Below are 26,448 nucleotides of genomic sequence, written 5' to 3' on the forward strand. Positions count from 1 at the left end.
CGCAGGCTCAGTTGAATGGTCATGGATTGGGGGTTGGCAGTATATCCGGAAGACAACCAGATGGGATAAACCGAACATATTTTTCCCCCCATGTTCCTCGTTAAAGCGGGATTATAAAACGTATGTAAGTGGTAGAACAGACATAGTGTCCGGAGTATGTCTTCTCGTTAAAACATTGTTGATACCAGAAAAGATAGCTTCAATGAGGAAACAGCGAAAGAAATAGTCAAAGTCCCGAGTGGCAGGAGCAACAGCTCTCCGCTATCGTTCATTACATCCGAGGACAGGAGACCGAGAAAAGGCAACACTCGCCTGAAGCGTGAGCAAGTAAGACCTGTTGCTTCTATTTCTAAGTACATATGAGCGATTAATTATTTTATTTTTTTATTTCTTTGTATTCGAAATAATTCTGGTCTATGTCAACACTTCAACCTCATTTCTGCAGTGCCCCATTGCAATACTACTGTAAAACAGTGAAAGCTCACGGTAAAGATTTGGTAAAATAACATTGTAGTGGATTATTTACTTGGGTTTCCTTTGAGGTTGTTTACTCATTCCCATATCGATTTACAGTATTAATTTCATCATAGGTACATGAAATAAGTATTTGCAAGTTTTAAACCACGTAATGAAATTAGGTTTGATTTTCTACGTTTTCTAGTTCATGAATGAGTTTTCCCTTGGACGTAACCGGTGTCTGCTATTCCATATTTAAACCTCTTTTTACTGCACTTTTGTTTATACATTCTGCCATGATGAATTAAAGATAATTTTGACCACTTTCAATGCACTTTTTATTGACAAAGGCCGTTTTTTAATATTTGGAGAACTCTTTACTGATAGTCACTCATTCCCATTTAACAATGCTATTCTTAATGCATCTCTCCAGGTCTATGAAAGGGTGAATATGAGATTAACAGGTTTGTTCTGAATTCCTTTGGTTTAAATTCATTTATCTCTGGCCAATCTGTATTCAGCCTGAACAGGTGTTTCCTGTTTATCTTGACAGGGCCAATCAGAGCTGTGGCTGTGCTGTTATTGATAGGACTCACCTGGCTGTTGGCAAACTCCTTATTTGGAGGGGAAGGCGGTTTGTCTGTGAGGTTTTTCTTCAGTGGTAAGAGAAATAGTTTATTTAAAGACTGAATAAGAGTAACTTATCAAACCCCTTTTTTTGGTTCTACTGTCCTAAATATGATAGGAGGAATCAGTCTGTCTTACATAACTTCAACTGTAAATTGTTAAAGTTTTGAAGTCTTTGTCCTGTGAAGAAAAGCGCATTGAGAGCAACATGAATGGACAATATTTTTAATTCTTGTTATTGTTAAATTTTATTATAGAAAAGTTAATAAAGGAAAAAATATTTGAGGAAACTCTAAGCAAGAGCTATAAGTTTTTTTTTTCTGCTACCTTGATGGGTGTTCAGTAAATGGTCTATGTGTAACTAGATCAAACAAAGCCTTACTGCTATGACCTGACCCGATTTAAGTCTGAAAATTTGTGTCCTTTTTCAGGAGCAAGTGAGGAACCAACTCCAGGTAAGTACAAGATTATGTATGATCTCTCTGTTAACTGTCCCATTGCATCCTTTACTGTCTCCCTCTGACTACTGTATCCCATCTTTTTGCAGAACCCCGCCCTCGACGGTATAAATGTGGTCTCACAGCTCCTTGTCCCCCAAAACATTTGGCTTTCCGCCTGGTATCCGGTGCTGCCAACGTCATTGGGCCCAAAATATGCCTGGAGGACAAGATGTGAGATTCAGAGCTTTCCAGATCTTTTCTGTTCATGTATGTCTTTGTCTCCCTGCTGTCTCACTCCTCTTTTATTTTTTGGGGGTTTCACACTCTGTTCTTTTTTTTCTCTTTGCTGTCATAACAAGGCCTCCAAGTCTGTCTGGGGAGCTGAATGCAAGTATTGTTTCAGTCTGTCTCTCCCCCCAGTTCTCTTGTTTTTGTGTGTAGTCTTTGTCCATTTTACATTTGTTGTTCATTCTCAAGTACCAGGCAGTGTGTATGTAGAAGTGTTTTAGTCAAGTCTTATGTATTGAACAGGGGTGTGCTCCCCTCAAGTTCTTCAACTTCGTTTGTTTTTGTTTGCAGGTTAGTGAGCAGTGTCAAGAACAATGTAGGTCGGGGACTAAACATTGCTTTGGTCAATGGTAGGAGCATCATCCTATTCCTTTTTAAGCCAACCACATTACATGTATTTGTTTCCTTTTTTTGACATCTTACTGGTTTCTCTTGCTCCAGGGGTGACAGGAGAGCTTTTGGAAACAAAGACCTTTGATATGTGGGCAGGAGGTAATTCAAACCAGACACTAATGCATAGTATATATTTCACATCTGGTACATACAGTATTGCTGGGTGATAAGAAGCTGTAAACTGCAGTTCATAGCTCCTATGCTGTTTTTTTTCTCAGATGTTTCTGACCTGTTGAAGTTTCTCCGGCCGCTCCATGAAGGAACTCTCGTCTTTGTGGCTTCCTTTGATGATGCAGCTACAAAGTAAGAATTCACAATTTGCTATCAGTTCCAGTCCAGCACCCTTCTCCATCCCCCTTTGATGCACCTCAAAGCAATTTTCACAGATAAGCTGTCAGCAGGGTTTAAAGACCTATTCTAACTTTGGACAAAATTTGAAAGACTAAAATAATACGTGCCACTGCTTCTGAGGATAGCCTGTTAAATAACAGTAGCTGTCAGTTTCCCATTAACACCTTATACATAATAATGGACTCCATTTTTGCCTTGACTATGTTAGCTTTTAGTATTTTCAAAATATTATAGCATTGTAAAATAGCATTGAAGTGCAGCAGAAGTAAAATGATGAAGTAAAAGTCTTAGGAGTGTTTTATCAGCCTTCAAAATTGCCAAAGCATAGCGGTCAGGAATGAACATTAAAATACAAAAGCCTATGTGGGTGAAAATATACTTTATGGTCAAGGAATCAATACTACATTTTTCATTTTAATAACATCAAGTGGCTTGTCCATTTCTTGTTGACTACTTACTGTCTTCATGTATATGAGATTAAGCACAATAATAAACTGGTTGCTTCTCTACAAAGGCCTTACAGGTTAAATCGAATGTTTACAAAGTGGTTAAAGCTAACGCGGGAGCCTAGAGTGACCATCAGGTTCTTGGTCACCTCTCTTACCAAGGTCCTTCTCCCCAAATCCCACAGTTTGGCTTGCTGACCGGCTATTGAAAGCGTCCTGGTTGTTCCAAATGTCTTCCATTTGAGAATCATGGAGGCAACTGTGCTCTTGGGAACCTTCAGTGCAGCAGAAAACTTGTTGTAGCCTTCTATAGATCTGTGCCTTGTTTGCTCTGATGTGCATTGTCAGCTGTGAGGTCTTCTATAGAGAGGTGTGTGCCTTTCCAGATCATCTCAAATTAGTGAGCCCTGTGTGAAGACTCTTACACTGCTTTCCACATTATTAAGCAAATGACATTTTTCTCTTATTTTCCAAAATATTTATGCAAATGAAAGAGTATTTTTCAAGTCATCAGCCATTAGAGCATAATTCAAATGTTTTTGAACAAACTTCATAATGATAACCGTTTTTTTTTGTAAATAAAAACCTCAAAATGCACTTTTCCACATTATTAAGCAGGCCACAGGTTTCAAGCAGTATGGGAAAGAAAAAGGATCTCTCTGCTGCCGGAAAGTGTCAAATTGTGTAATGCCTTGGACAAAGAATGAAAACATTAAATATTTTACGAAAATTAATCATGATCAACGTACTGTGAAGAAATTTGTGGCTGATTCAGAGCACAGACGGGTTCATGCAGATAAAGGCATAATGAGGAAGTTTTCTGCCAGACAAATTCATCAGATTAAGAGAGCAGATGCTAAAATGCCATTACAAAGCAGCAAACAGGTATTTGAAGCTGCTGGTGCCTCTTGAGTCCCACCAACCTCAAGGTGCAGGATCCTCCAAAGGCTTGTAGTCGTGTATAAACCTACTATTCAGCTGCCCTATCCAGTGCTCACAAGAAGAAACGGTTGCAGTGGGCCCAGAAATACATGAAGACTCATTTTCCAATGGTCTTGTTGACTGATGAGTGCTGTGCAGCCCTGGATGGTCCAGATGGAGGAGTAGTGGATGGTTGGTGGATGGCCACCATGTCCCAACAAGGCTGTGATGTCAGCAAGGAGGGGGCGGAGTCATGTTTTGGGCCAGATTCATGGGGAGAGAGCTGGTAGGTCCCTTTAGGGTCCCTGAAGGTGTGAAAATGACCTCGGCAAAGCATACAGAGTCTGTCTCTAACTGACCACTTTCTGCAATGGTAAAAAAGAAGAGCAGTGCCTTCTGTAACAAAATGATCTTCATGCATGACAATGCACAATCTCATGCTGCAAAGAATACCTCTGTGTCATTGGCTGCAATGGGCATAAAAGGAAAGAAACTCATGGTGTGGGGCCCATCCTCCCCTGACCTCAACCCTGTTAAGAACCTTTGGAGCATCCTCAAGCTAAAGATCTATGAGGGTGGGAGGCAGTTCACATTAAAACAGCCATTCTGGGAGGCTATTCTGACATCCTGCAAAGAAATTCATGCAGAAACTCTCCAAAAACTCACAAGTTCAATGGATGCAAGAATTGTGAAGGTGATTTCAAAGAAGTGGCCTTTGTGTTAACATGTAACTTTGCCTGTTATGAAGTTTTTGATTAAAATAGCTTTTGATTTCAGTAAATATGACCCCCTAATGCTGCAAATTTAACAAATGACCATTTTCAGTTCTTTACAACCAAAAAAATGTTTTAAAACTCTGTCATGCTTAATAATGTGGAAAAGTGCATTTTGGGGTTTTTATTTAAAAAAAAATTACGGTTATCATCATGAAGTTTGTTCAAAAACATTTGAATTATGCTCTAATGGCTGATGAAAAATACACTGACTGTCATTTGCATTAATATTTTGGAAAATAAGAGAGAAAATGTCATTTAATTATGTGGAAAGCGGTGTACTTGGCTTCGCTTCTCTCTGATTCACGTGACTGCCTTCATTGGCTGTAGCCTACATAGAGTTGCGACTACACCACAAATGTTTGTTAGCACTGACGAAGACCGGTTTGGTCGAAACATGATGGCTTTTTAATGATTTGGCCATTATAATAAAGACTTTTTAGTATTTCCTTCCTCATTTGCACTTTTTGTGTTTGGAGTGCCTGGTTTTCTCTTACTTTTTGGACAGTTTTTCCCCCTGTTTTCCAAGAGCATCCAGTTTTGGTTTACTATTGAAGCACCTTAGTCACACTGAGCAGCCAGTCAACCCCCCTCCTTTGCTGCCCTAATTTTATTCACCACAGGTGGATTCAAACCGAGGCATTGAAACATCTCAACAAAGACTGAAAGAATTAGAGAACCCTGAGCTAAATTTAAGTGTCTTTGCAAAGGTTCTGAATACAATTGTAAATGTGATGTTTGTATTTTTGAGAATTTTGCAAAAATGTCTAGAATTCTGTTTTCACTATGTCGTGAGTGTAGATTAATAAACAACTTTTTTTTATAACAGTGGCATCATGCCGCAACACAAGAAAGTTGTTCAAAAAAAAAAGTGAACTGGGTCCAAATATTCCCTGAATACTCTGCCTTAACACACATAAACCCACCAATGTTTCTCTAGGATGAATGATGAGTCTCGACGACTGTTCGAGGAGCTCGGGAGCCAGGCAGTGAAGGAGCTGGCTTTCCGAGACAGCTGGGTGTTTGTTGGAGCAAAGGGAATCGAGAATAAGAGTCCTTTTGAGCAGGTATGTCTCTAAATGCAAGCTAAGGGGGGAAATCATCAGTCACTAGCAACTAAGAACACTTACCTGAGAACAGATGTGACAGAATATATCATCCTCCATTTAAAAGTACATCTGGTGTATTTTTCAATTTCGATTACAGTAGTGTCATAATACAGACAATTTGATGATATATTACAGAATACTTATAAATTCAAATTAGATTCCTGTATCACAGGGGAAAGTTGTGTAATGATGAAGGTAGGCAAAGTAAGTTTATTTCGAGAGTGACTTTGGAAACTGTTGTACACAGTGTGTTTGTTCTGCTAGTGTTGCTTTCAAATATGCAAAATATTAGAAGAGGCTTTTTGAATAAAGTCCTAAGTGGCAGTGATTTGTTTGTCATTATACACTAGTTTTTCCTGACCACTTGAGGTTGTGTGTGTATTGAAGATGATGTATATAAGCACAGTTTAATTAAAATATTGCGATAGTGACTATTCATTTCATGTCATTTTGAAAGCACCTGCATGGTAGGACCTATATCTGTCAACAGAACTGATGCTATTCTGCAGTGATTGTAGTAATGCTGCTCTGAAAACACTAGATGTTAGCCAATTACCTAAAAGAAAATTCATAAAACAAGTTCAACTCTCACGTGATAATTTTTTTTTTTGCCAGTCCAAAATAGGGACTCAAAGATTATCAAAGCTTATGACATGAACTTAAAGGATTTTTCAGTATTTTTGAAGTTGGGTTGAATAAGGTACTTTGCAGTAGTAGTACCATTAGCCTCCAGTCATTTTAGAGCTCGTTGGTCCTTTATCGATGACGTGCTAGAAGAAGTCAAGCTACACAGTGTAGCAGATGGGTACAGCAGCTCTATGTAATGTAGCCAGTTTAAGGTAAGAAATGGGCCAAAAATCAATTGTACACTATTTCAAAATTTTTTAAACATTTTATTTTTCACCCTAAAAGCCTCTGTGATTGGCACTAATGTGAGTTTTGGCTACTGGCTATCTGCTCTTCTGCCTCAGTGTATCTGAAACAGCTGTTTGAGTCTGTAGGTTTTGTCAGAGGAAACGAGTAACTAAGTTAAAGCAGCTGTACCAATCTGCTGCTGTATCTGCTGTGAGCCAGGCACACACTGTGCAATTTCAAGCCGACTCTGGCAGTCGTGGCTGATTGTCACCTCATACTGTGCAAATGAATCGCTCATGACACACGACCAGCATACCCAATTTATGTGCTCACACTATACGGTCTGATGGTGGTGCACGATGAGTGCTCACACTGTGAAGTAGGTACGGACTGTGACAAAATCTGTGGAGTTTCCTCTGAGAAATTCTTACACACTGAGGTTGAAATCATATCCAGTCATTAGGGATGGGTACCTTTCACATTTGAACTGGTACAGTAAAACAGTACCCATTTTCGGTTCTTTTGTGTGTAAATAATATGCAATAATAAATGTTATATAACCTTAAAACTTCTGAATTATAGCTATTTATTTCTAAATATCAAAAAGCACAATCCGGCTGAAAAGCGGTGCGACTTCCAAGTGAATCGTGCCCCTAAAATTTGTGGCAAAATCGGGTAGAATTCGCACAGCATACACCTGGTTTAATGACACTACTTTTGCCAAGCTTATACAACCCAACTTTAAAAATACTGAAATATCCCTTAAAAGACCCTGTAAGGCGAAATCCAAACTTTGTGTCTTAACACACTAGATATTATTTGCTGTCAATATGTGAAAAAAAAGATCTACACGTGATTAAATTTTAGATTTAGACAGTTAGAAAAATTTTTCACCTCTCTCCTGGCGGGGTTTAAATTGGTGAGGGAAAATATGTGGACTGAGGTCAAGGGGGAGACTAATAGAGTGGTGCTGGAATTACTCCTAAAACGCAGAGGTGAGTTAGCATATTATCACATCTGGTTCCCTTGTCTGAAATTCTATGGGATTTTTGACTGTTTTCTCCGTTAAATGCCTGAAATAAGGTCGGTGGTGAACACAAGCTCAAGAGAGTTTAACGTTTTTTCCTACAACATAAAATACATCTAAAACGTGCCCCACCTTTGAATTATGTATCTTTTCACGCCTTTACAAAAGCAGTTGTTAAAGGACAGCTCACTAGTGCCGTTTTTACACATAGATTCTGCAATAAAGGCGAAAAGGAATGCCCGTCTCTGTTCCTCAACGAGCAATTCACACAAAGGTGTAACGGAGCCATGCACGCCCAAGCTTACATACACACCCCTGCATCCCGTAATCAGATGGCAGCCGCTGCCTGAGCTGCTGCTTTCAATGAAACTCAAAACTCTGGATTTCTCGGTTCAAAACTTTGTATTTTCTAAATGAAATACAGGGAAAATAACATGAACATTCATTTTGATCGATTAGATCCAATAGACGTTTTTTTCCTCCATGTTTCTGATTTGGAGGCCCTACTTTAAGCATTGTCATAGTGCAAGTATTTACGTCAGAGGTCGGAAACTTCAGAGTACCGAGCTCACTTGAACACATCATGGAACTTTTCAGACGCTGCTGTGAGCAGAGATGTGTCTGCTCTCTCCTCTCCTGTACAGAGTGTGATCAGCTCTCTAACCTCACAGTCTCTCCAGTTAATCCACATTATTCTGCTGTTTTCTCTGATGAAATGCCGCTTGATTAAACCACACTGGTTTTAAAATCTCCTGTTTATGGAGACAGCAGCGCACACTCACCTTGCAGAATGCCATGACGTCCTTTCACACTTGTTGCAGAAATGTTTGGGATCAGAGGTGGGCGAAATCGACCCCCCCATTGCAGAACTGTCGCTTTCATACAGAACGGCGTTGTGGAACGAAGGCGTAACAGACACGGAAAAGAGAGGCAGTGTGAAAGTAGTTTAGGACTACAGCGTTTATCAGGAAGACTATCCGAAATCATCCACAGCGTGGAAACTGAGCCTGCCGTTCACTTGGGCGATGATAGCATTTTATTAGCTTTTTACTTTCGTCAGTTAGATTAATGAACCAGATATGTTGCTTATATTATCAATTTATTAAACTTATCTGTATGAACAAAACGTATAAGTTTCATAAACTTTTATTGGACACAGATCTTATTTTCAGCAATAATCTGAAAACACATTTTTTATTTTTATTTGTGCAAAAGAAAGAAGATTAAGATAATACAAAGAAATACATGAGCATATTAAATGCACAGGTGGGACAAAAGAAACCCCTAAGGGCTTATAAGAGGGTCCCACCTAATATTAAATATGAACATTTGCTAGATCTTGTCAGGAGGAAAAAGGCCAACAAATTCATATTCTCAAAGTCAAAAGCAGGAACATAATACAGTTTACAGGAAAACAATTTTTGTGCCGTAGTACGATGCACTTAAAAATTGCTATATGCAGTAAAAGCGTTTGTTTAAGATCTCTTTTGAAGGCAGAAATAGAAGTGTGACTGTAGAAGTGTTCCAGATTACTGGGTCTCTGAACCTGATTGAAAACTGTCCAAGGCTGGTTATGTAGAATGGACTATGGAGAAGATCAGTTGATCTGGTATCATAATGGTGGATATCAGACCTAGTCACAAAAAGTCATTGAAAGATTCAGGAAGTAAATTATGAAGGAAATATATAAAAAATATATAAAAATATTGGCAGGCTTTGAAATAATTGAGCAGTATGAGCATTCCACCCTGAGTAGGTGCACTTGAACCAGTAGTCAATCCTATCTAAAGCACTGTTCATTCGAGCAATCAATTTATGTTCATTTTTATCTGTGATGAAAATGTTTGTATCATCGGCATATAAAATAAAAAAGGCATCATTTGATATTAAAGGTAAGTCATTGATGTATATAAGGAATAGAAGTGGGCCCAGTATGGAGCCCTGTGGAACTCCACACTGTACATTACTGTATGAGAATTTAGCTCCGTTCCAAACAACATATTGTTTGCTGTTAAGCAGGTCACTTTCAAATCAATCAAGCTCAACACCAGATACCCCATAAGCCTTTAGCTTTGACAATAACATGCTGTGGTCTAGTGTCGAAGGCTTTAGATAAGTCAATAAAAACTCCAACTGTAAATTCCTTTTGATCTAAAGCTGTAGATCAGTGATACCCAACCCGCAGCTCTCAAGCCACATGTGGCTCTTTAGTGACCAGTTGCAGCTCTTTTAAGGCCTACTTAAAAAAAAAAAAACCTTAACTAAAAACCTTTATGAAGGTAAACACCGTCATAAATAAAGATAAACGATAGGTCACATCAACAAATCTGTTACCCAAACAAAGAAGACAGGCTTTAACTTCCAAATGTAAACATTTATTATTTTAAATCTGTATATTTTTACTGTTGGACGCAGGATTCCGATCCTGGCTGTATTTTTTAAAACAACTGTTGTGTTTGCCTGTGTTTGTTCCCATCAGCGTATGAAGAACAGCAAGAGCAGCAACAAGTATGAAGGCTGGCCCGAGTCTCTAGAGATGGATGGCTGTATTCCCCTCCGTCCCCCACTGGAGGGCTGATCCTGCCTGGTACTCTCTCACGTTAACAGCATAGTACCAGCTGGAGTGGTGGAGCAGTGGATCCAAATGACTGTCAGAAAGCCATGAAACTGCCCAATGACTGGAACTATCTCTAGGCTACAAACAACATTATATTTTCCCTCTTGTTGCAGAGGTATGAGCTGACAGCAAAGATTGTCTTGGGATGGATTCTATTTAAAATTGCTGGAACTTGTGCAGGATTTTTGTGTGAAGCTTTGTGAGCCATTTTTGAGCTGAAGTTTTGCTGTAGGATCTGGGAAAATGTTTGTGCTGGGTTAAGGGAAACTTGAGAAGCCAAAGGCTTGATGACCAAAGTGTAACTACGACTCATGAATGAAAACAGCTGGACATGGTTTTTCAAAGCTGTTGTTAGAAATGGATATGTTTCCTTTGTGCAAGGCTGCCTGTAGGGTGTCAATATTCTTCAGCAACAGGAATATGAAGCGTTGAATACTTGCACATTTTGTGTTCAGCAGACAAAAGACACTCTGAACTGGTTTTGCTTTAAGGCTTTGGAAACCCTAATCCACATTAGCATAGGAAAAATGTTTGAGGTACACTAGTTGTTAAAACTTCCTTCTAAACAACAGGAGTTGGTTAAATTTTATATTGAAATCTGTTAATATATTATCTTGTGATACATATTTCATTGTTGCGCTAAGTGCTTGCTGCCATTGTTTTCTTAGAACTTAATGCATTGCAGTTGTTGCTTGCCAAATGTTTACAGACTTCTTTATATGACATTGGCCTAGGTCATTTTTCTTTTTAATAAGTTTATTTATTTTAACACTTTATCAGAAAATACAACATGTTCAACATTGGGGTTCTTCCAAAACACTGCCTTTAGTTTTAATGTTATCTCAGCTTGTAAGCATATTTTGACTGAGTACTGTTTTTTTCAGGATTCACTTTAAATGTGTTAATGTATGTTATTTTTAAAAGTTGCGTGTTGCCAGGGGGTCTCTTGTAAACCTGACGTTTAGAGTATGTATAAAAATAAATATATATCATTTAAATATATGTTTTGAGGTCAATTTTAAATGCTTTGTCAGAATTATGTTAGCTTCTATGTGTAACAGTTTTCCCCAAAGCGTTACAGTTTGTCTTTACTTTGTTACATACTGATGAAATAAAAATGTCTGAATTTTTTTTTGTTTTCCTCCTTTTATTTTCTACCGCTAGTCTTGAGTAAACTGGCGTGCTTGAAGAAATTCACCAGAGGGCGACAAAAGCCCAAGACTCTCTGGGGTTAGTCAGTTCATCCTGCTCAAGGCATTTGCTTTCCTGAGCATATGCCACCGTTTGGATAATCACTACAGACTGCAAGAAGAAGGTTTCAGGCTTCAAAGTGACCGTAGTCACGCATACAATCGTCATGTTCGCGAAATTTGACGACCGAAACCGTATTGAAAAAACACGTTAAATTTCATTGTTCCATTTAAATGAGTTGTGTTGCATTCAAGTGTTGCTTGGAAAATGGTCCACTTGCGTTGTATTTGTTTGGATAAGTTGATTGTTTACATGGATTGTGGGGAACAAGGTGAAATAATCTTGAATTTTTCATTAATTTTTATTTTATTTTGTTTTCACGGTTTGGCTTTTTAAAATTTCAGTTAAGTTCTGATTAGTTTTTAATGCTTGTTTGCTAATTTACATAAGTGCACAGTTTTCATGTTATCAGATGTCGTGGCTGAGAATCAAAAGGGCTTTAACTTAATACATTTTAAAGAACCCATTAAAATAGGTTTTCCTACACTCTTTCTAAATTTTGTTTTAAGTTCATGTTATATTGCCCAAGACCAAAAATTATCATTGTGGGAACTATTCCTTAATCAAATCAGGCCATTCTACATTCCCCAGGCCTGGATATACATGTCAATCAATATACTATGGTCAAAGACTAAAACTAAGGAGATATGCCCCGAATTTTATCTGTTTTATTTTAGTTAGTTTTGTAAGCACACAATACAGTTGTACTTTTTTGTAAAACTTTTTTTTTCTATTTAGTTTCAGTTAATTAAAATTATTTTCATATGTCGGTCTTAATTACTTAGTTAATTTTGGTTAATTATATTAACCGTGGTGGGGAATTTGAGGTTTACTCTCTGTCTATAAATAAGTCAGAATGTTGATGTAGTTTGTTGCTCAGGCCTTTATATGGACTTCAAGTGTCAAAAATGTACTATATTTTTCCTTTAAATGTCTTCATGTCCAAAATTGGGTTCAAGGTAAGAAAATTAGTCTACTTTAACAGAAATTAAGGCATCAAAGCGACAGAATGTATTTTTTTTATTTAACTTGAAAAGGTAATTCGTAAAATGGACTTTACAAAGACCAAACTGTGAATCAATGCGTCTGACAAGTGTATTCTTTTAAATTTACTTCTATACTTTGCTTTACAATACATCTAAGCAACAAGCAGTATTAAAGCGATATTCTACCGGTCTAACTCTAAACTGTTACAATTTCCTTTACATTCATTATTAAGTAAATAATAAAAGATCAAATGATTATGTGGCTTCAACGTATTGTTTTGGAACTGACGTTTCCTTGAAGTATTTAAAAGCAGCATTCAGGCATCACAACAGGCCGCTGAAATAAACACGTATCATTTGCCCCCTCTCGTGGCGGAGTAAACTAACTGCCGCACTCGCGCGTCCACAGGATGATGATGAGCCCTGTGGCAAGTGAGCACGGGCAGACAGAGCGCGCTCAGTACTCACGAGAACCTGCTGAAGGCCGTTGGACTCGTGCGTTGTAAATTATGTACATAAGTTACCGATAATATTCGGGTTCACATGAATGGCCGGTCGCAGAGGTCGGACTAGTATAACCGAGCAGCGAAAGGGGAAATCTGCAAACCAACGGTAAACCAACGGCTAACATCGTCTGAACCGGACCGCGGACACCAAGTGCTCTGTGCCTGTCGCTCACCGAGCCTCGACGACTCCGGTGGGGATTTTCAAGCCGATAACACCGCGGCGAGCGCATAAAATGTAAAGAAAGGAGCAAAACGGATTTTTTTCTAAAGCTTTGTGTGTAAATATATATTTTTCAGCGGATGTACGATATTTTTGGCCAGAAGCTCAGTGTAATTCGCGTTACTGCCGTTTTTATAAAGCAATAGGAATAATAAAGAATCCAGTTATCAACGAGTTAGCTAGCAAACTGGGCTGAGCAACTCGTTTTGAAGCAAATTTATCTTTGAACCGACGAGCTACGATGTCACATTTTGGTAAGTAATATGTTTTGTATTTTTTTGAATCAAAATTAACAGTGTAATTTTATTACAGTGGTGCTTAGTGTGACATTGTTGTTATCCCGTCAGTCTGTGTAAGCTCTACGAGAAGGCTCATTAGGTATTTATGTTCTACGGCTGCGTTCTTTCAAAATAAATGATGCTGTGTGAAAACACAGGAGTCAAGTGCAGAGCTGCGGACAGTGAAGATGTGACAGGCCCTCAGACAACAACTGTTCAGCCCATCATTTGAATGATTTGCCTGCGCTCGGGGCACCAAAGGCCAGGAGGTTTGGGAGTATTTGATTTGTGTTGGTGTCAGTCACCGTGCTCTCGCCCTGTACTGTGACTGTACTCTTGTGTCTTTCAACGTTTGCATGGCGTTTCTAAAGTCAGCTGAGCTGCCAGCTAGCCAATGGCTGCACGTAATACTGTCTGCACATCCTGGTATCTCTGTATCTTTGCCTATATGCTCTATCCTATAAATAACATACATCACTGCCACTTTGCAGCGAGCATTGGATATTGCATGACAAGTCACATCAAAGTGGATTTTCTCCAGGACATTTTTTAAAAAATGCATGTCAGAAATTCCAAACAACCCCACTAATTTTCCACAATGTCGGATACTTCCTCTTGCATAATACCAATCATTTGCATTCACAACTGAGTACTGCCCCCTTGCTCCTATATCATTATTTATTAAAGTTGTCAAACATTTAAATACTTAGATATGCCTCTGTAGTGCATGGTACAGTCTGTTATTTTAATAGTATTGGGAAAAGTGTTCAAATTGCACAGCTATTTCTGCAGTGTTTCTACACCGGAAGGTTGCAAATGTATTTGTGCATTTTTCACAGTTTGTCTGCAATTTTTGATCAGTCATCAACAAGATACTACACAAAATTGGGTAGCAAGAACTTCTATTTTTATTGCAGGGCTCTCCAAAAGGTCAGATGGTTTTATCTTAACTAGTATTATATCTACGTTTTAAATTCTGGTATGATGACAAACCTAATGGATTTCCTGTCTATGTTTTAAACACAATGCATCTAAATAATAGCCTAATAGTGTTATTGGAGAGTCACACCTGTACTTAAGACATTAGGGAGTGTACTTTCTCCTGTTCTAAAAGGCTGAGAGCTGCTAATCCACTAATATCAACACTTTGCTGATCTCTGAGTGCTCCATCATCCGTAAAAGTTCAGAGACCATTTGCGGGAACAAAAGGGGCTCAGATGCTGATATGAGCTGCAGCAGTAGTAAGCTACTTTAGGAACATGTAATCCCGATTCATCATTGGCTGATTAAGGAGCCTTTCTCTCACCTGGATTAAAGGAATCCTTCAGTATGGATGGAGCAGTTCTGGTAGCTGAAGGGGGAATAAAAGAGAACAAAAAACGGAGGTTAGATAACACATATTCTCTCTGTCTGTGTGTCTCTCTCTCAGTGAACAGTGCTGTGAGTGTGCTACCTACACTCCGCTCTCCCATGCTTGACCTGGATTGGACAAAAGTCCTTGTTGTGTTTCAGCCTTGAGTTTCCCTAATGGGTAGAGAACAATCGGTGTGTGTTTGATTCTAGCGGCCAGCATTTTGGTATTTTTTTCATCTGATTTCAAACACACCACCTTGACTGGAGACGCACAGGGAGCAACATGTGCTGTAACATCTCGTGCAATCATTATGCAGGAGGAGGAGTAATCACAACAGATTTAGTTACATTTGCTTTTATTTTTTGCTTGCACATACACTACTCTTACATTAAAGAGCTGGATTCACATAAACCATGCTTCAATTCAGGATAACATTTAAGATTTCTTCATTTCGTTTACTTTGTTTTGTTAAGGATTTTTATTAACTGTCACTGCAGTAATAACTATTCTTACAGGTCTTTTCATAAAGGCGTTAGCTTGTGTTCCTTGCTGTCTATATTTCACAATGCTTGTCTTGAACATTGTAATTAATTATTGTGCCACATACCAGTGTAAGCCTGAGTACCTCCTCCCACAGCAGCTGAGTCAGAGTCAGTTTACACCTGCCACTTAAAGTGATATGTCCTGATGTGACTGCATGACCAAAGTCAAGTCTGCCTTTAACACAGACTCTCTGAACTCAGCCTGTGTTCTTCCTGCTCTGGCATCAGCAGCTGTGCTGCAGAGTTCATATGTAGACTGTAATCTTCAGATCATGTAGCATGAAATAATTTGAATTTGGCCAGCAGCTCTCAGACCTTGTGGTACCTCTGACCTGTCTCCCCACATCACTCAGGCTCCTTCTTTTGGTTAAATCTCTGTGGGACTAGTGCTGAACTGGGAAAAGACCACAGAGAAGGAAATGTTGCACTGATCATGTGGAGCTGCTGGGTTTGGTTTGATTTAAACTGAAAGAGTCGTGGCTATTATATATTTGTTGAGTTTTATCACACTCCTTGGCCAAGTGGCTCCAAGCTTCTCCTTTCTAACTGTTTTGTACAGAAAAGCTTGGTCTAAAACATACAGTACATCTACTTCATGATAAGCCACTTGGGCACTTTCAACTATTCACCTGACAGGAAATATCTGACTGTGTTTTTCATTATTACAGAAATCTAACTTTGGTGTGATACTAGCAAAACTCTAAGGATTGCAATCCTTGATTTGGTGCCATGGCAACAAATATAGCAGCTGTAAGCGCCAAATACTGGGACATGTCTCGTTTTCAATCATCAAAAAATGCAAGCAGACTCCAGCACCATGTTTAAATTGCCCATCTTTGGCAGTGTTTGGGCACTGAAATGCTGCTTACATACTATTGCATAATTTACACAGAAGTTTTCTTGCTGTTTTTGATGGGCGTCATTCTCCTCTCTGCACCTGTTAAGAAACAGATCCAGCTTATTTAAAGCTTTTAGTACTTTTTATCACTTTAGATCATTAAAATAACAAAGATTACATCATTTTTAAACAAATGGTGCATCCAAAATAGGGATGCACCAATGCATTGGTTTAACATCAGTTTGACCAACATCGGCCCTTTTGACAAACATCAGCCATCCAAATAGTGTAGACATGAGCAGATGTCAGAAATGTATTTGTGGTGTTGTCTCAATTTAATACTGGCAGATAGCACACATAATGGCTGATTCAGGGAGGTGATAAGATATGACGTGTTAGACAAACTCTGATCTGTTTTGTGGTCAAAAATGAGAGAAGGTGTTGGCATTGTGGAAGTGTTACATCAAAGGAAATAATGAATAAACATCTGCATCTTCTCAACCCTGTATTTTACAACTTGTGCATCTCCAATTGAAGAGTATGAAATGATCCAAAATTTTGAGAACTTTACACCAGACATTGCACCTGTAATGTCATAATACTTTCAAGAAGTCACAAGTTTTCAAAGCAACTAATATATGCAATGCATTTTTGTGTTTGAAAAAAGATCTTATATCAATCTCCACCTGTTTTATAAAATTATGTCCTTATATGGATATTTACACTGGATATAGGCCAATATTTATAGCTTGTATATTGGTTATAAAAATGAGTAGAAATCATATCTGCTGATCCAGACTATTTACTTTTTAAGCTTATGTCTGCCGAACAGTTTCCTGAATCTCTCACATAACTTACAGCTTTCTACATCTATCTGCCATTCCTCATATTTCCCTTCAATAATACCTTTGTCTGAAACATGTATTCTCTAAATTCAAAATAAATCCTAAAAGCAGTTTCCCACTAGATTATCATCAAACAGTCTCATAGCAGCTTACAGCTAGACTAACTTGATTTAACTACATCAAAAGGGTGAGAGAGCATGACTATTTCACAGAAGTTCCATCTAATGAGTTTATGTGTGGATGCTGAGTGAAGGCATCACTTTGTGACGTGGTAAAAACACTGCAAATGCTCATATATCACAACAACAATCAATCTGTGATTAAAAGTGCAGCCCTCATGCAAAGTAATATTGACAATACAGCATGATTTAATCTATTTTTCCATGACTTCATGTATCCATTATCAACAAATTATACAAAGGTAATGGTAACATTAGACATGAAGTAACTAAGTCAATACAATTTGTAACTCATAGTATGAGAACATGAGGCTTTATTTGGTATACAAAATTAGCCAGTGAATTATTTACTTGACCAGTCTTTAAAGCTTCACCTGAAACATTTTTTGGGCTGGTAGTAGAGCAGCAGGACAATCTTACTGTTACAGTTTTACAGCTAAACATCCCATGTCCCTGCTCCCCCACAACCCTCTGCACCCAGTCTCCCTGTGACACTGGACATACCAATGGAAACCATTCCTATGCTAATGTAATCACTTCATGTTTACGTGTTTTCAAGCCTTTTTCCACACAGCAAAACGTTCCTACTTTTCCTCTCCTCTTCCTCATCTCTCCTAACTTCACACACCACTATAGCTGCTTTTGTCCTGTGCTGAAATTTAGCTATAGTCACTGCTTTCATTCACACAAACATTGGCACATATTTTATCAGGCAAAATCCCCCCAGCCCCCTTTTTGTCTGTACCACCCCCCTCTCTTTATCTCTCTCTTGTTCCCTTTCACTCACACATTTTTCCCACCCCTTCTACTAGCTGGTCCCCCTCGCTACATCCCTCCTTCCCTCTCATTCTCTCTCTCTCTCTCTCTCTCTCTCTGTCCGCCTGCTCACATCAACCACAATCCCTTCCTGTCCCCCTCACCACTTTTTATTCACTCTTTTCATCTACACGTCCCCCTCGATTGCAAAAAAGGCACTGTCTGCACACGCACTCACTCACTGAGTCCCATGGCTCTTCCTTTGTCCGCCTGCCTAATTTTCCAGTGGCAGTTAGGTTCCTGGGGATTAATGTTTGCACCCCCATTAAGAAATGCAGTAGACAAATAGGGTCGCAATTTATCTAATGTGTTCAAAGTCACAGAGCATGCAGGAGATGACAGACTACTTTGTACATACTTTTGGTGAAAAAAAATGCTTGTGATTTCTGACCCCCAGCATGTCATAACTTTGAGCATAGATAAAAAAAAGTCCTGGAGAAAAACAAACATGGCTTCCAGAGGGTTTTGAGAATAGAATAGAAATCACATCTTTGGCAGTCATGAAAAAAAAGTTGTCACAATGATTTTCATTGCACATTTCAAAAATGATTAGGCAAGCTGCAGGTGTTCTCCGCCGAAGCCTGGAGGGCAGACAGAGGGCAGCATGTCAGATGTTCACTTCTCATGCACCCTAGCACTGATTGAGAAATAAGCAGACAATGATTCTGACATGTGAATTTGATGTAGGCTGCGAGCTGGGGTCACTGGGGTGCTGAGATATAGAATCCACCTTGCAGCTCTGGTGATGTTTTGTTGTAAGTTTCTGATTTGACTTATCGCTTGGTAGTTTGGCTGCTGTGAGGAAATTCCTTTTGGCTTTCTTTCAGTGAAAGGGAACATGTGGTTTGGGTGTGGGAGTGTTTGCTTTTAATGCATCTGTGTGTTTATTTTCATCTCCTGTGTAGAGATACAATAATGTAAGCGGAACAGAGACAAAAAGTGCAACTCAAAGTTTGTCCTAGCCTGCTGGTGTGTCTCATATCTGTGTGTTTGGAGGGAGACTGGGTGGGTGTGAGAGACAGTGATGGGGTTGAACGTGTTTGATGTACTGTGATAACTCTGTCCGGTATGTGGCTCTCATGGGAACTCCTTACCCTGGGGACATGAGCGAATAAGCTCCTGTTTAAAGGGCAACTTCCCTCTCTTTATCGCCTGTTGTTTTTCCTTCTTTTTGTCCCCCACATCCTGTTAGCCTTTACCTTTTTACACTCACTGTACACTACACTATGTCCCCTCTGGGCTGCTGTATCTCAGACCATTTTCTTTTAGGAATCGTCATGCACAAAGTCTCAGATAAGACATTGTTTTGTGTAATTTAGTTTCATTGCAGGGCTGAAATGAGCAGTTGATTGCACATGAAGACAAATTAAAGCTCCTGTGACCAGTTTAGCAAAGATACTGAAATCAGGAGTGATGTCTCTAAATGAGCAACATCATTTTTAATGCCTGAAATGCAGCCACGGGGTAGGTGTCAGGAGAGAGCATTTACAGCACACTTAAGAAACACATGTTATAATATACATATACAAAGCAAGTATTTGCTTGCTTACTACTTCGTTTTTGTCAGAAAATGATCACTACACAATTACATAACAAAATCAGTAAAGAGGTATGATGTATTATATTGTCCAGAGGGGATGCAAGAATCAACACAAGCAAAAAGTCCTCAAGAGAGCTTTAAATAACCTTATCATTGATTTTTCTAAATTAGAGGACCAAACCTGGTTTATTTGTTCAGTCTTCTCGAGTGTAAGGATTTTTATCCAGAAAATTCAACACACAAAGACATACCAGCTATATTTTGATCACAGCTGGAAATATTTGGTGCTGAAGTCCATGTTTTTAACCCCTTTCTTTGTAGAACTGTATAAGCAGAAAATCTCCCATATTTGTCACCAGTGACACTTCCATTATACACAAAAAATTATGACTGTGAGAACTTTAACTGTTACTTTCATATTCAGTGATTCAGATGTGTGGCAGCAATGATATTAGAAACCTTTAGTGAGAAATTCTCTTTTATAATGCTTCAATGATATAACCCCAATCAGTGGCTGCTGTTTAAAAATGTAAATAAAACAGAAGGCAATGATTTGCAAATCTAATATACCCATATACTACTCACAATAGAGCATAAACATATCAGATGTTAAAACTGAGACATTTTACCATTTCATGATGGATATTAGCTCATTTTTCATTTGATGGCAGCAACACGTTTCAAAAAAGTAGGGACAGGGTCATGTTAGCCATTATGTAGCATCCCCTCTTGTTTTAATAACAGTCTTTTAATGTATGGGGGTGAAGAGACCAGTTGCTGGAGTTTCGGGAGAGGAATGTGGTCCCATTCGTGTCTGATGCTGGATTCTATCTACTCAACAGTCCTAGTTATTCTTTGTTGGATATTTATTTTATGATGCACCAGATGTGTCTGTTGGTGAAAGGCCTGGACTGCAGGCAGGTCTTTTCAGCACCTGGACTATTTTACTGTGAAGCCATGCTGTTGTGATGGATGCAGTATGTAGTTTTGCATTGTTTTGCTAAAGTGTGCAAGGCCTTCCATGACAGAGACATTACCTGGAGGGGAGAATGTGTTGCTCTAAAACCTCTATATATTTTCAGGATTGATAGTATCTTTCCAGATGTGTAAGCAGCCCACGCCATAGGCACTAATATACAACCCCATACCATCAGAGATTTAGAGCTGTGCACTGATAAAAAGCTGGATGGTCCCTCTCTTTTTGGTCCCCAGGACACAGCGTCTATGGTTTGCAGAAGGATATTTGACCACAGAACAGTTTTCCAATTTGCCTCAATCTGTTTTAAATTAACTTTTGAACTCTCTGAGGGTTTGTTATTATGTACTGTAGATGGTGAGGTAATGAAAATCTTTCCAATTTTGTGTTGAGGAACTTTTCTGAAATTATTCCACAATTTTTAGACACAGCTCTTTGCAGATTGGTGAAAATCTGCCCATCTTTACTACTGAGAGACTCTGCCTCTCTAAAATGCTCCTTTTATGCCCAGTCATGCTACTGACCTGTTGCCAGTTGACCTAATAGTTGCAAAATGCTCCTTCAGCTGTTTTTCATCCATACCACTTTCTCTTCCAGCCTTTTGTTGCCCCATTCCTTCTTTTTGTGATATTTTGCTGAGATCAAATAGGAAATGAGCCAATGTTTTTCATGACGTGGTCTCAGTTTCAACATCTGACATGTTGTTGACATTTTTGTGAATGAAGTATGGGTTTATGGGCCTCATTGCATTCTGATTTATTTATAAAGTCAGTGTCCCTACTTCTTTGGAATTGGGGTTGTACTCTGGGATGTTGTTTTGATCACACACTTATATGCTGTAAGCAAGACATGCAAGTGGTAAATGTTATTTACGTATGATAGAATATTATGAAAATGCAGCTTTCATCTCCCCTGTCCAATCATGCAGACTTAGACTCCTTGAATGAGGTTGACAGTATGCCAGGTCACAGGGAAAGAGGGGTTTAAATTTTATGTAAATGTGGATTTTGTGTGTATATAAAGGGATTCATACACAAGCTGGTAACTTTCTCCTCAGACAAACATACAAAATGTACAGTTCTGTGCTTATGAAATCAACTTTTTAATTGTTGGGCCAAGAAAATTACAGGAGATTCCCCTTTAATATATTTACATATTAGCTGCTGGTTTAAGAAAGGACATTATCTTGAACCTGTTAATCTTAAAAGCATTGTTAAAACCTTTTCTCAAATACTTAGTCTATTTATAGAAAAAAACAAAAAATCATTAGTCACACCCTTGTGCTGTAGTTGGGTTGGGCATTGCCACATGACACATAATAAGGAGCTCAAATTTGGACTAGTTTGTGTTCAGATGTAGCCATTTCATCATATCTGTGTCAGCTGTTTACTCTTTAGATGAATTAGACAAAAAAATGTGATATTTCCCTCTTAATGCCTCTAGCATTTAGATGAGAAGCATGTTGTGGGAGGCCACAAGCTAAATGCTAATTACAGCTTGTCTCTTAGAGGCATGTGTATGTGTCTCGGGAATGTTGCCCAACTGGAAGTCTGTTGTTCTTGTAGAGCCTCATAGCAGTTGGTCTAATATCAGCCCATTGTGTTTTAAAATGACTGACAGCTTCTAGCGTTGCATGCCAGAGTCGTCCTCTTTGAACCAGCAGAGACAACAGGGCTTGATGTAAAGTGTTAATGACTGTGTTATAAAGGAGATAATTGCTAATGTGAGCCACCAGACAAGCCCCCAGCAGTCACGGTGAACTTTGCTCATTGAAGTGAAAGAAAAAAAAAAAGTCTAGACCTGCTTTGAATGAGGCCAGCATCTGTCAAAGAAGACATTTCAGGGGCTCAAAGAGACTGTACATGGGTGGTCAGTGCGGGTGCATTTCATACCACAGAGTGCTGTAATTTTAGAAAGGGGGTTGAGGCATACATTGGCCCCTGAAAGTCCCATGTGTTCAGGTTGTAAAGTAATACACGTTGAGTTGGAAACTTATATGCAAAGTGAGTAAATAGTTTGACCTGGACTGCCCTTTTTCACTGCACTTTCACCACAGCTTTGGTTATTGGTATGCATTAGCATGCCCACTTCCTGTAAATCCAGCTGCTTGATCCATTATAAATCATAAATGGAGACTTTGAGCTTTTTTGCAGTCTTAATTGCAGCCCAACCTTGTCTCTTAGAGATTAGCTCCAGAGAAACTTCAGTCTTGATGAAAAAGATCATTTGCTGTCAGACAGCAGATGAGATATAATACCTAAGGCCAGATGAGAAGTGATAAAGGAGAGGTGGAGACAAAGATGTCATCTGAATGATGCCCATTGGTATACACAGACTCCTTCACACACAAACCCAAACAGTGAATAAGTTACAGCATTGCAGGGATCTTGCCATGTCAGAGGACACCAGCTGTGCTCAGTTTCACCTTCTGTTGGCAGAGGATAACACTGAAAACTGTCGATTATCACCCCACCTGAATGCTCAGCTGGGTATGCACCAAGTAATTCTGTCAGTGGATCATAATCCTAATCAAAGTTGTGGATATTAATGAGCTCTTAGTTGCAGATGTGTTGTAGTCTCTCCAGCATGCTTTGACAATCCTTCTGAGTATGAATTATTTACACTCCACCAGCCCATAGTTCATCATCCATATTTAATGTAGAGATTGCATATTCCTAACAGCAGCTTTCTGTTGACTAATGGAGCTATTGAGTACAACGTAAAGTCACAAGACTCTGAAAAATGTGCTCTTGAAGTTTGGTCATCTCTGAGGTTAATTTTGACTGGATACGTACTCTTTGAGGCTACTTTGGTTTAAATGTCATAGTTTGGCCAATAATAAAAACACTCTCCTGTACAGGTTTTAGGATATTCTTACCTTATACGGGTACAAGTTGCAGTGCAAGAGTTCACTGCTGGGTCTGAGTTACATTGTCTAATTAATTACTGTAGGCCACGTTGCCAAGAAGCTGTGGAAAAACACCATTTACGGAAGTTACTACTTTCTGAAGTTTCCCTTGTATCTGATTGCTGGAAAATTTGCAGTTATTATGGAGCTCTTCAGAGTGAACACACATTAAGTTTTCATTCATGTCTGCAGTATTTTGTTACCTTGCAAGCATAATTGCATAAATGCATTAGCTGAGGTTTGACACTCAATCAACTCTTAACATTATCAAGGGAAATACATTGTCTCTTTGCAAGAATTGGTGGTGGTTTGCATTATAGGAAATAGTAACATCTTTTCTGCAATGGTGTCTAAAAAGTGAAATGCTCTAGAATGCCACATTCAGTCTTGTTTGATTTTCATAGACATACAAGACTACTATGGCAGTCATTTTTTCTCAGAAGGGTGCGCTGATGATTTTCCTCTGAAGTCCAGGCACCTTTCAAACTGTCTTTTCAAACATGTAGATCATACATTATCCTACTAGCATTTTCTTGACAGGGATATGACAACAATAGAACAATAACCGTCTCCCCTGGCAGAATATTCTGAATATTAATGTGATGTTTTGTTTTTGTCTTGCAGGGTTTACTTGAAGATCTTTAAACAACAGTTTGAAAGAAGAACACTGCTGCTTCCCATCAGGCTTGAAAACAACTCCTGCTTTAGTGTGTGTTTGCTAGAGCTGTGAGATGTGTGGTTATCTTTGAGTGCTTCACATAAGTGGCATCTTAAGAAAATGTAGGCGATGGTGAGGAAGAACGTGAGGAAGGACACTGTTTTCTAACAACTGTGGTGCCACTCTCCTGTGCTGCTGAGTGTCCTCTCATAAAGGAGACAGGAAGACACAGACTGGAGGAGGAGGACTGGAGGGTCATCTGTTTGACCAGAGACGGCCGTCAGTCACCTGAAGCTCTGGAAGAAAACACCTGACAGACTGGCAGGGGTGAGTGGGTGACCACCGAAAGGGAGAGAGACGGGGACTGACGGAGAAGCAAAGGTTTGGAGGAGGAGGAGGTCCAGGAGGAAGAGTGGGAGAGGCCATTCCCCATGGCAACCGACCCAGGAGAGCCCACGGGGACGGAGGAGTCCTCTGAGAAACCTGATGGACAGAGGGAGGAGGACGCAGAGCGAGAGGGCCGGGCCGACCCACAGAGGGAGAGGACACACAGCACCCCCTCGGACTTCCCCTCCTCCCAGACTCAGGAGAGGAAACTGGGAGACGATGGAGGAATCCAAGGAGGCGGAGGAAGAGGAGGAGGAGGAGGAGGAGGAGGGGAAACCAGCCAGGAAAACCCAGACAGACGGATTTCATTCTCCACACCTTCCTTAACTGTTGACTCTGGCCAGAAACGACTGAGGAGGGAGAAGCGCTTCTTCAGGAAGAGTGTGGAGATCTGTGAGCAGGACGATGAGGTGGAGGTGCCCCAGGAGGCACCCCACAGTGCCCCCCACCTGGAGCTTCGCTCTTCAGACTCAGTCTTCACCAGCAGTGCCCAGCAAGGAGCTGCCTCATCCTGTGCTGCCATGGGCCATGACCCATCCTGTGAGAGCTCTGGCCAGGAGCCCGGAAAGGACGCTTCTTCTACCGCAGCTGGCCAGAGGGGGAAGGAGAGGGACCGTGAGCAGGAGGAGGAGGCTGAGATGAAGGCTGTTGCCACCTCTCCTGGAGGAAGGTTCCTCAAATTTGACATTGAACTGGGAAGAGGAGCCTTTAAAACGGTGTTTAAAGGCCTGGACACAGAGACCTGGGTGGAGGTGGCTTGGTGTGAGCTGCAGGTAAGACCAGCTGTTTTGGCACCATGATAGTGACTAGGGCTGAACAATTTTGAAAAAAAAAAAACATCGAATTGTGGTTATCTTTGTTTTATACTGCAGTTGAATGTGACTTGTCATGATAAATGATACTTTACCTGTCATTCTCAATTTTAATTAGCTAAATATATGCAAAAATAAGGAATGTAGGACTTTTTGCAAATTATTCTAGAAAATATTTACACTTGAGTGTTTGCGTGATGTGTAGAGCATAACATGTCTGCTGCAAAAAAAAATGTTAAAATAGTATTTTGATGCTTATTTGGGTCAAAGAAATATTGCATCTTCTGCGATATGAAAATTGCAGTAGGCATTATTGCAATTTCATCTAAATTTCAATTACTTTTGCAGACAGCTGACTTTTTAACCGTTATTTTAATATAGCTTAGTGTTACCTTTAATGTTAAGCTGCCAGATAAAATGAGCTAGAGTAATCAATAATATGGAATAACAGTAAATAATAGATCATTAGAAAGTGTTAGGAGCCTTCAGCAGTTAGTTGAATTATTTGATATGAACAATTAATTCTCTTTTCAATTAGTGCGCCTAAGAGAGCTTTAAGCTCATCATTGCTCTTTTGAAGGGGATCGCATTTGATGTGTCACACCAGGAGACACTAAAATCTTGGAATCTCAGTATGTTGTCTGCTTGCTATTCATGAGGCGAGTCTGCAGTTGAGTGAAGCTGAGGTGAAAAGGAGGAGCACTGCTTGTAGCTGACTGACAGCACAAAGTGAAAGTAAAGGCTCTGCCTTTTCTAGGACTGTTATGAATAATAGAATCTTTGGCTGCCAGTGCCTCTTCTTCTTGTGGGGTATCCTATTAGAACCAGTTTTTGGCTTTAGACTATATAAAAGAAATTCTTTCATGACATTTAAGGGAAATAGCAATTAGAGACAAAGTATTAATAACATATTTTTAAAACAGAAATAGCTAATTTTCTTCATGCCAAGCGGCTCACAAGCTGCTCACAAGCAAATGAGAAGTTAAAGTGTTTTTTTTAACATCTTTTTAGGACTAGTATGTGCATATGTATGGCTCAGACTATAGGGT

The 26,448-nt window shown here is 39.4% G+C and overlaps 2 protein-coding genes across 7 annotated transcripts in view; both read left to right on the forward strand.

Annotated features, from left to right (window-relative positions):
• The first annotated feature begins 23 nt into the window (after positions 1-23).
• fam3a (FAM3 metabolism regulating signaling molecule A) lies at positions 24-11,433 on the forward strand. The gene is made up of 10 exons (XM_041798751.1): positions 24-327; positions 890-920; positions 1,010-1,117; positions 1,515-1,538; positions 1,631-1,754; positions 2,103-2,161; positions 2,253-2,303; positions 2,423-2,507; positions 5,636-5,762; positions 10,166-11,433. The coding sequence occupies exons 2-10, from the start codon at positions 908-910 to the stop codon at positions 10,262-10,264; spliced, it is 690 nt and encodes a 229-aa protein (XP_041654685.1). The 5' UTR covers positions 24-327; positions 890-907; the 3' UTR covers positions 10,265-11,433.
• A 1,558-nt stretch (positions 11,434-12,991) lies between these two features.
• Positions 12,992-26,448, forward strand: part of si:dkey-151g10.3 (serine/threonine-protein kinase WNK1) — a 48,303-nt gene continuing 34,846 nt past the window's right edge. For 5 of the 6 annotated variants that reach the window (XM_041800187.1, XM_041800190.1, XM_041800191.1 and 2 more), the window contains exons 1-2: positions 12,993-13,520; positions 24,167-25,360. In XM_041800187.1, the coding sequence (XP_041656121.1) occupies positions 24,632-25,360 (729 nt within the window). In that variant the 5' untranslated portion in view covers positions 12,993-13,520; positions 24,167-24,631. Of the gene's footprint in view, positions 13,521-24,166; positions 25,361-26,448 lie in introns of all 6 variants that reach the window. The other variant, XM_041800192.1, reaches the window with a different exon arrangement.

Source organism: Cheilinus undulatus, linkage group 11 (assembly GCF_018320785.1).
Source record: "Cheilinus undulatus linkage group 11, ASM1832078v1, whole genome shotgun sequence".
Lineage (NCBI taxonomy): Eukaryota > Metazoa > Chordata > Actinopteri > Labriformes > Labridae > Cheilinus > Cheilinus undulatus.

Bases quoted from the DNA above. Each gene is read 5' to 3' on its own strand.
- fam3a (XM_041798751.1), top strand. The intron at 2,162-2,252 runs GTAGGAGCATCA...CTCTTGCTCCAG, and splicing joins AAACATTGCTTTGGTCAATG to GGGTGACAGGAGAGCTTTTG. The intron at 2,304-2,422 runs GTAATTCAAACC...TTTTTTTCTCAG, and splicing joins CTTTGATATGTGGGCAGGAG to ATGTTTCTGACCTGTTGAAG.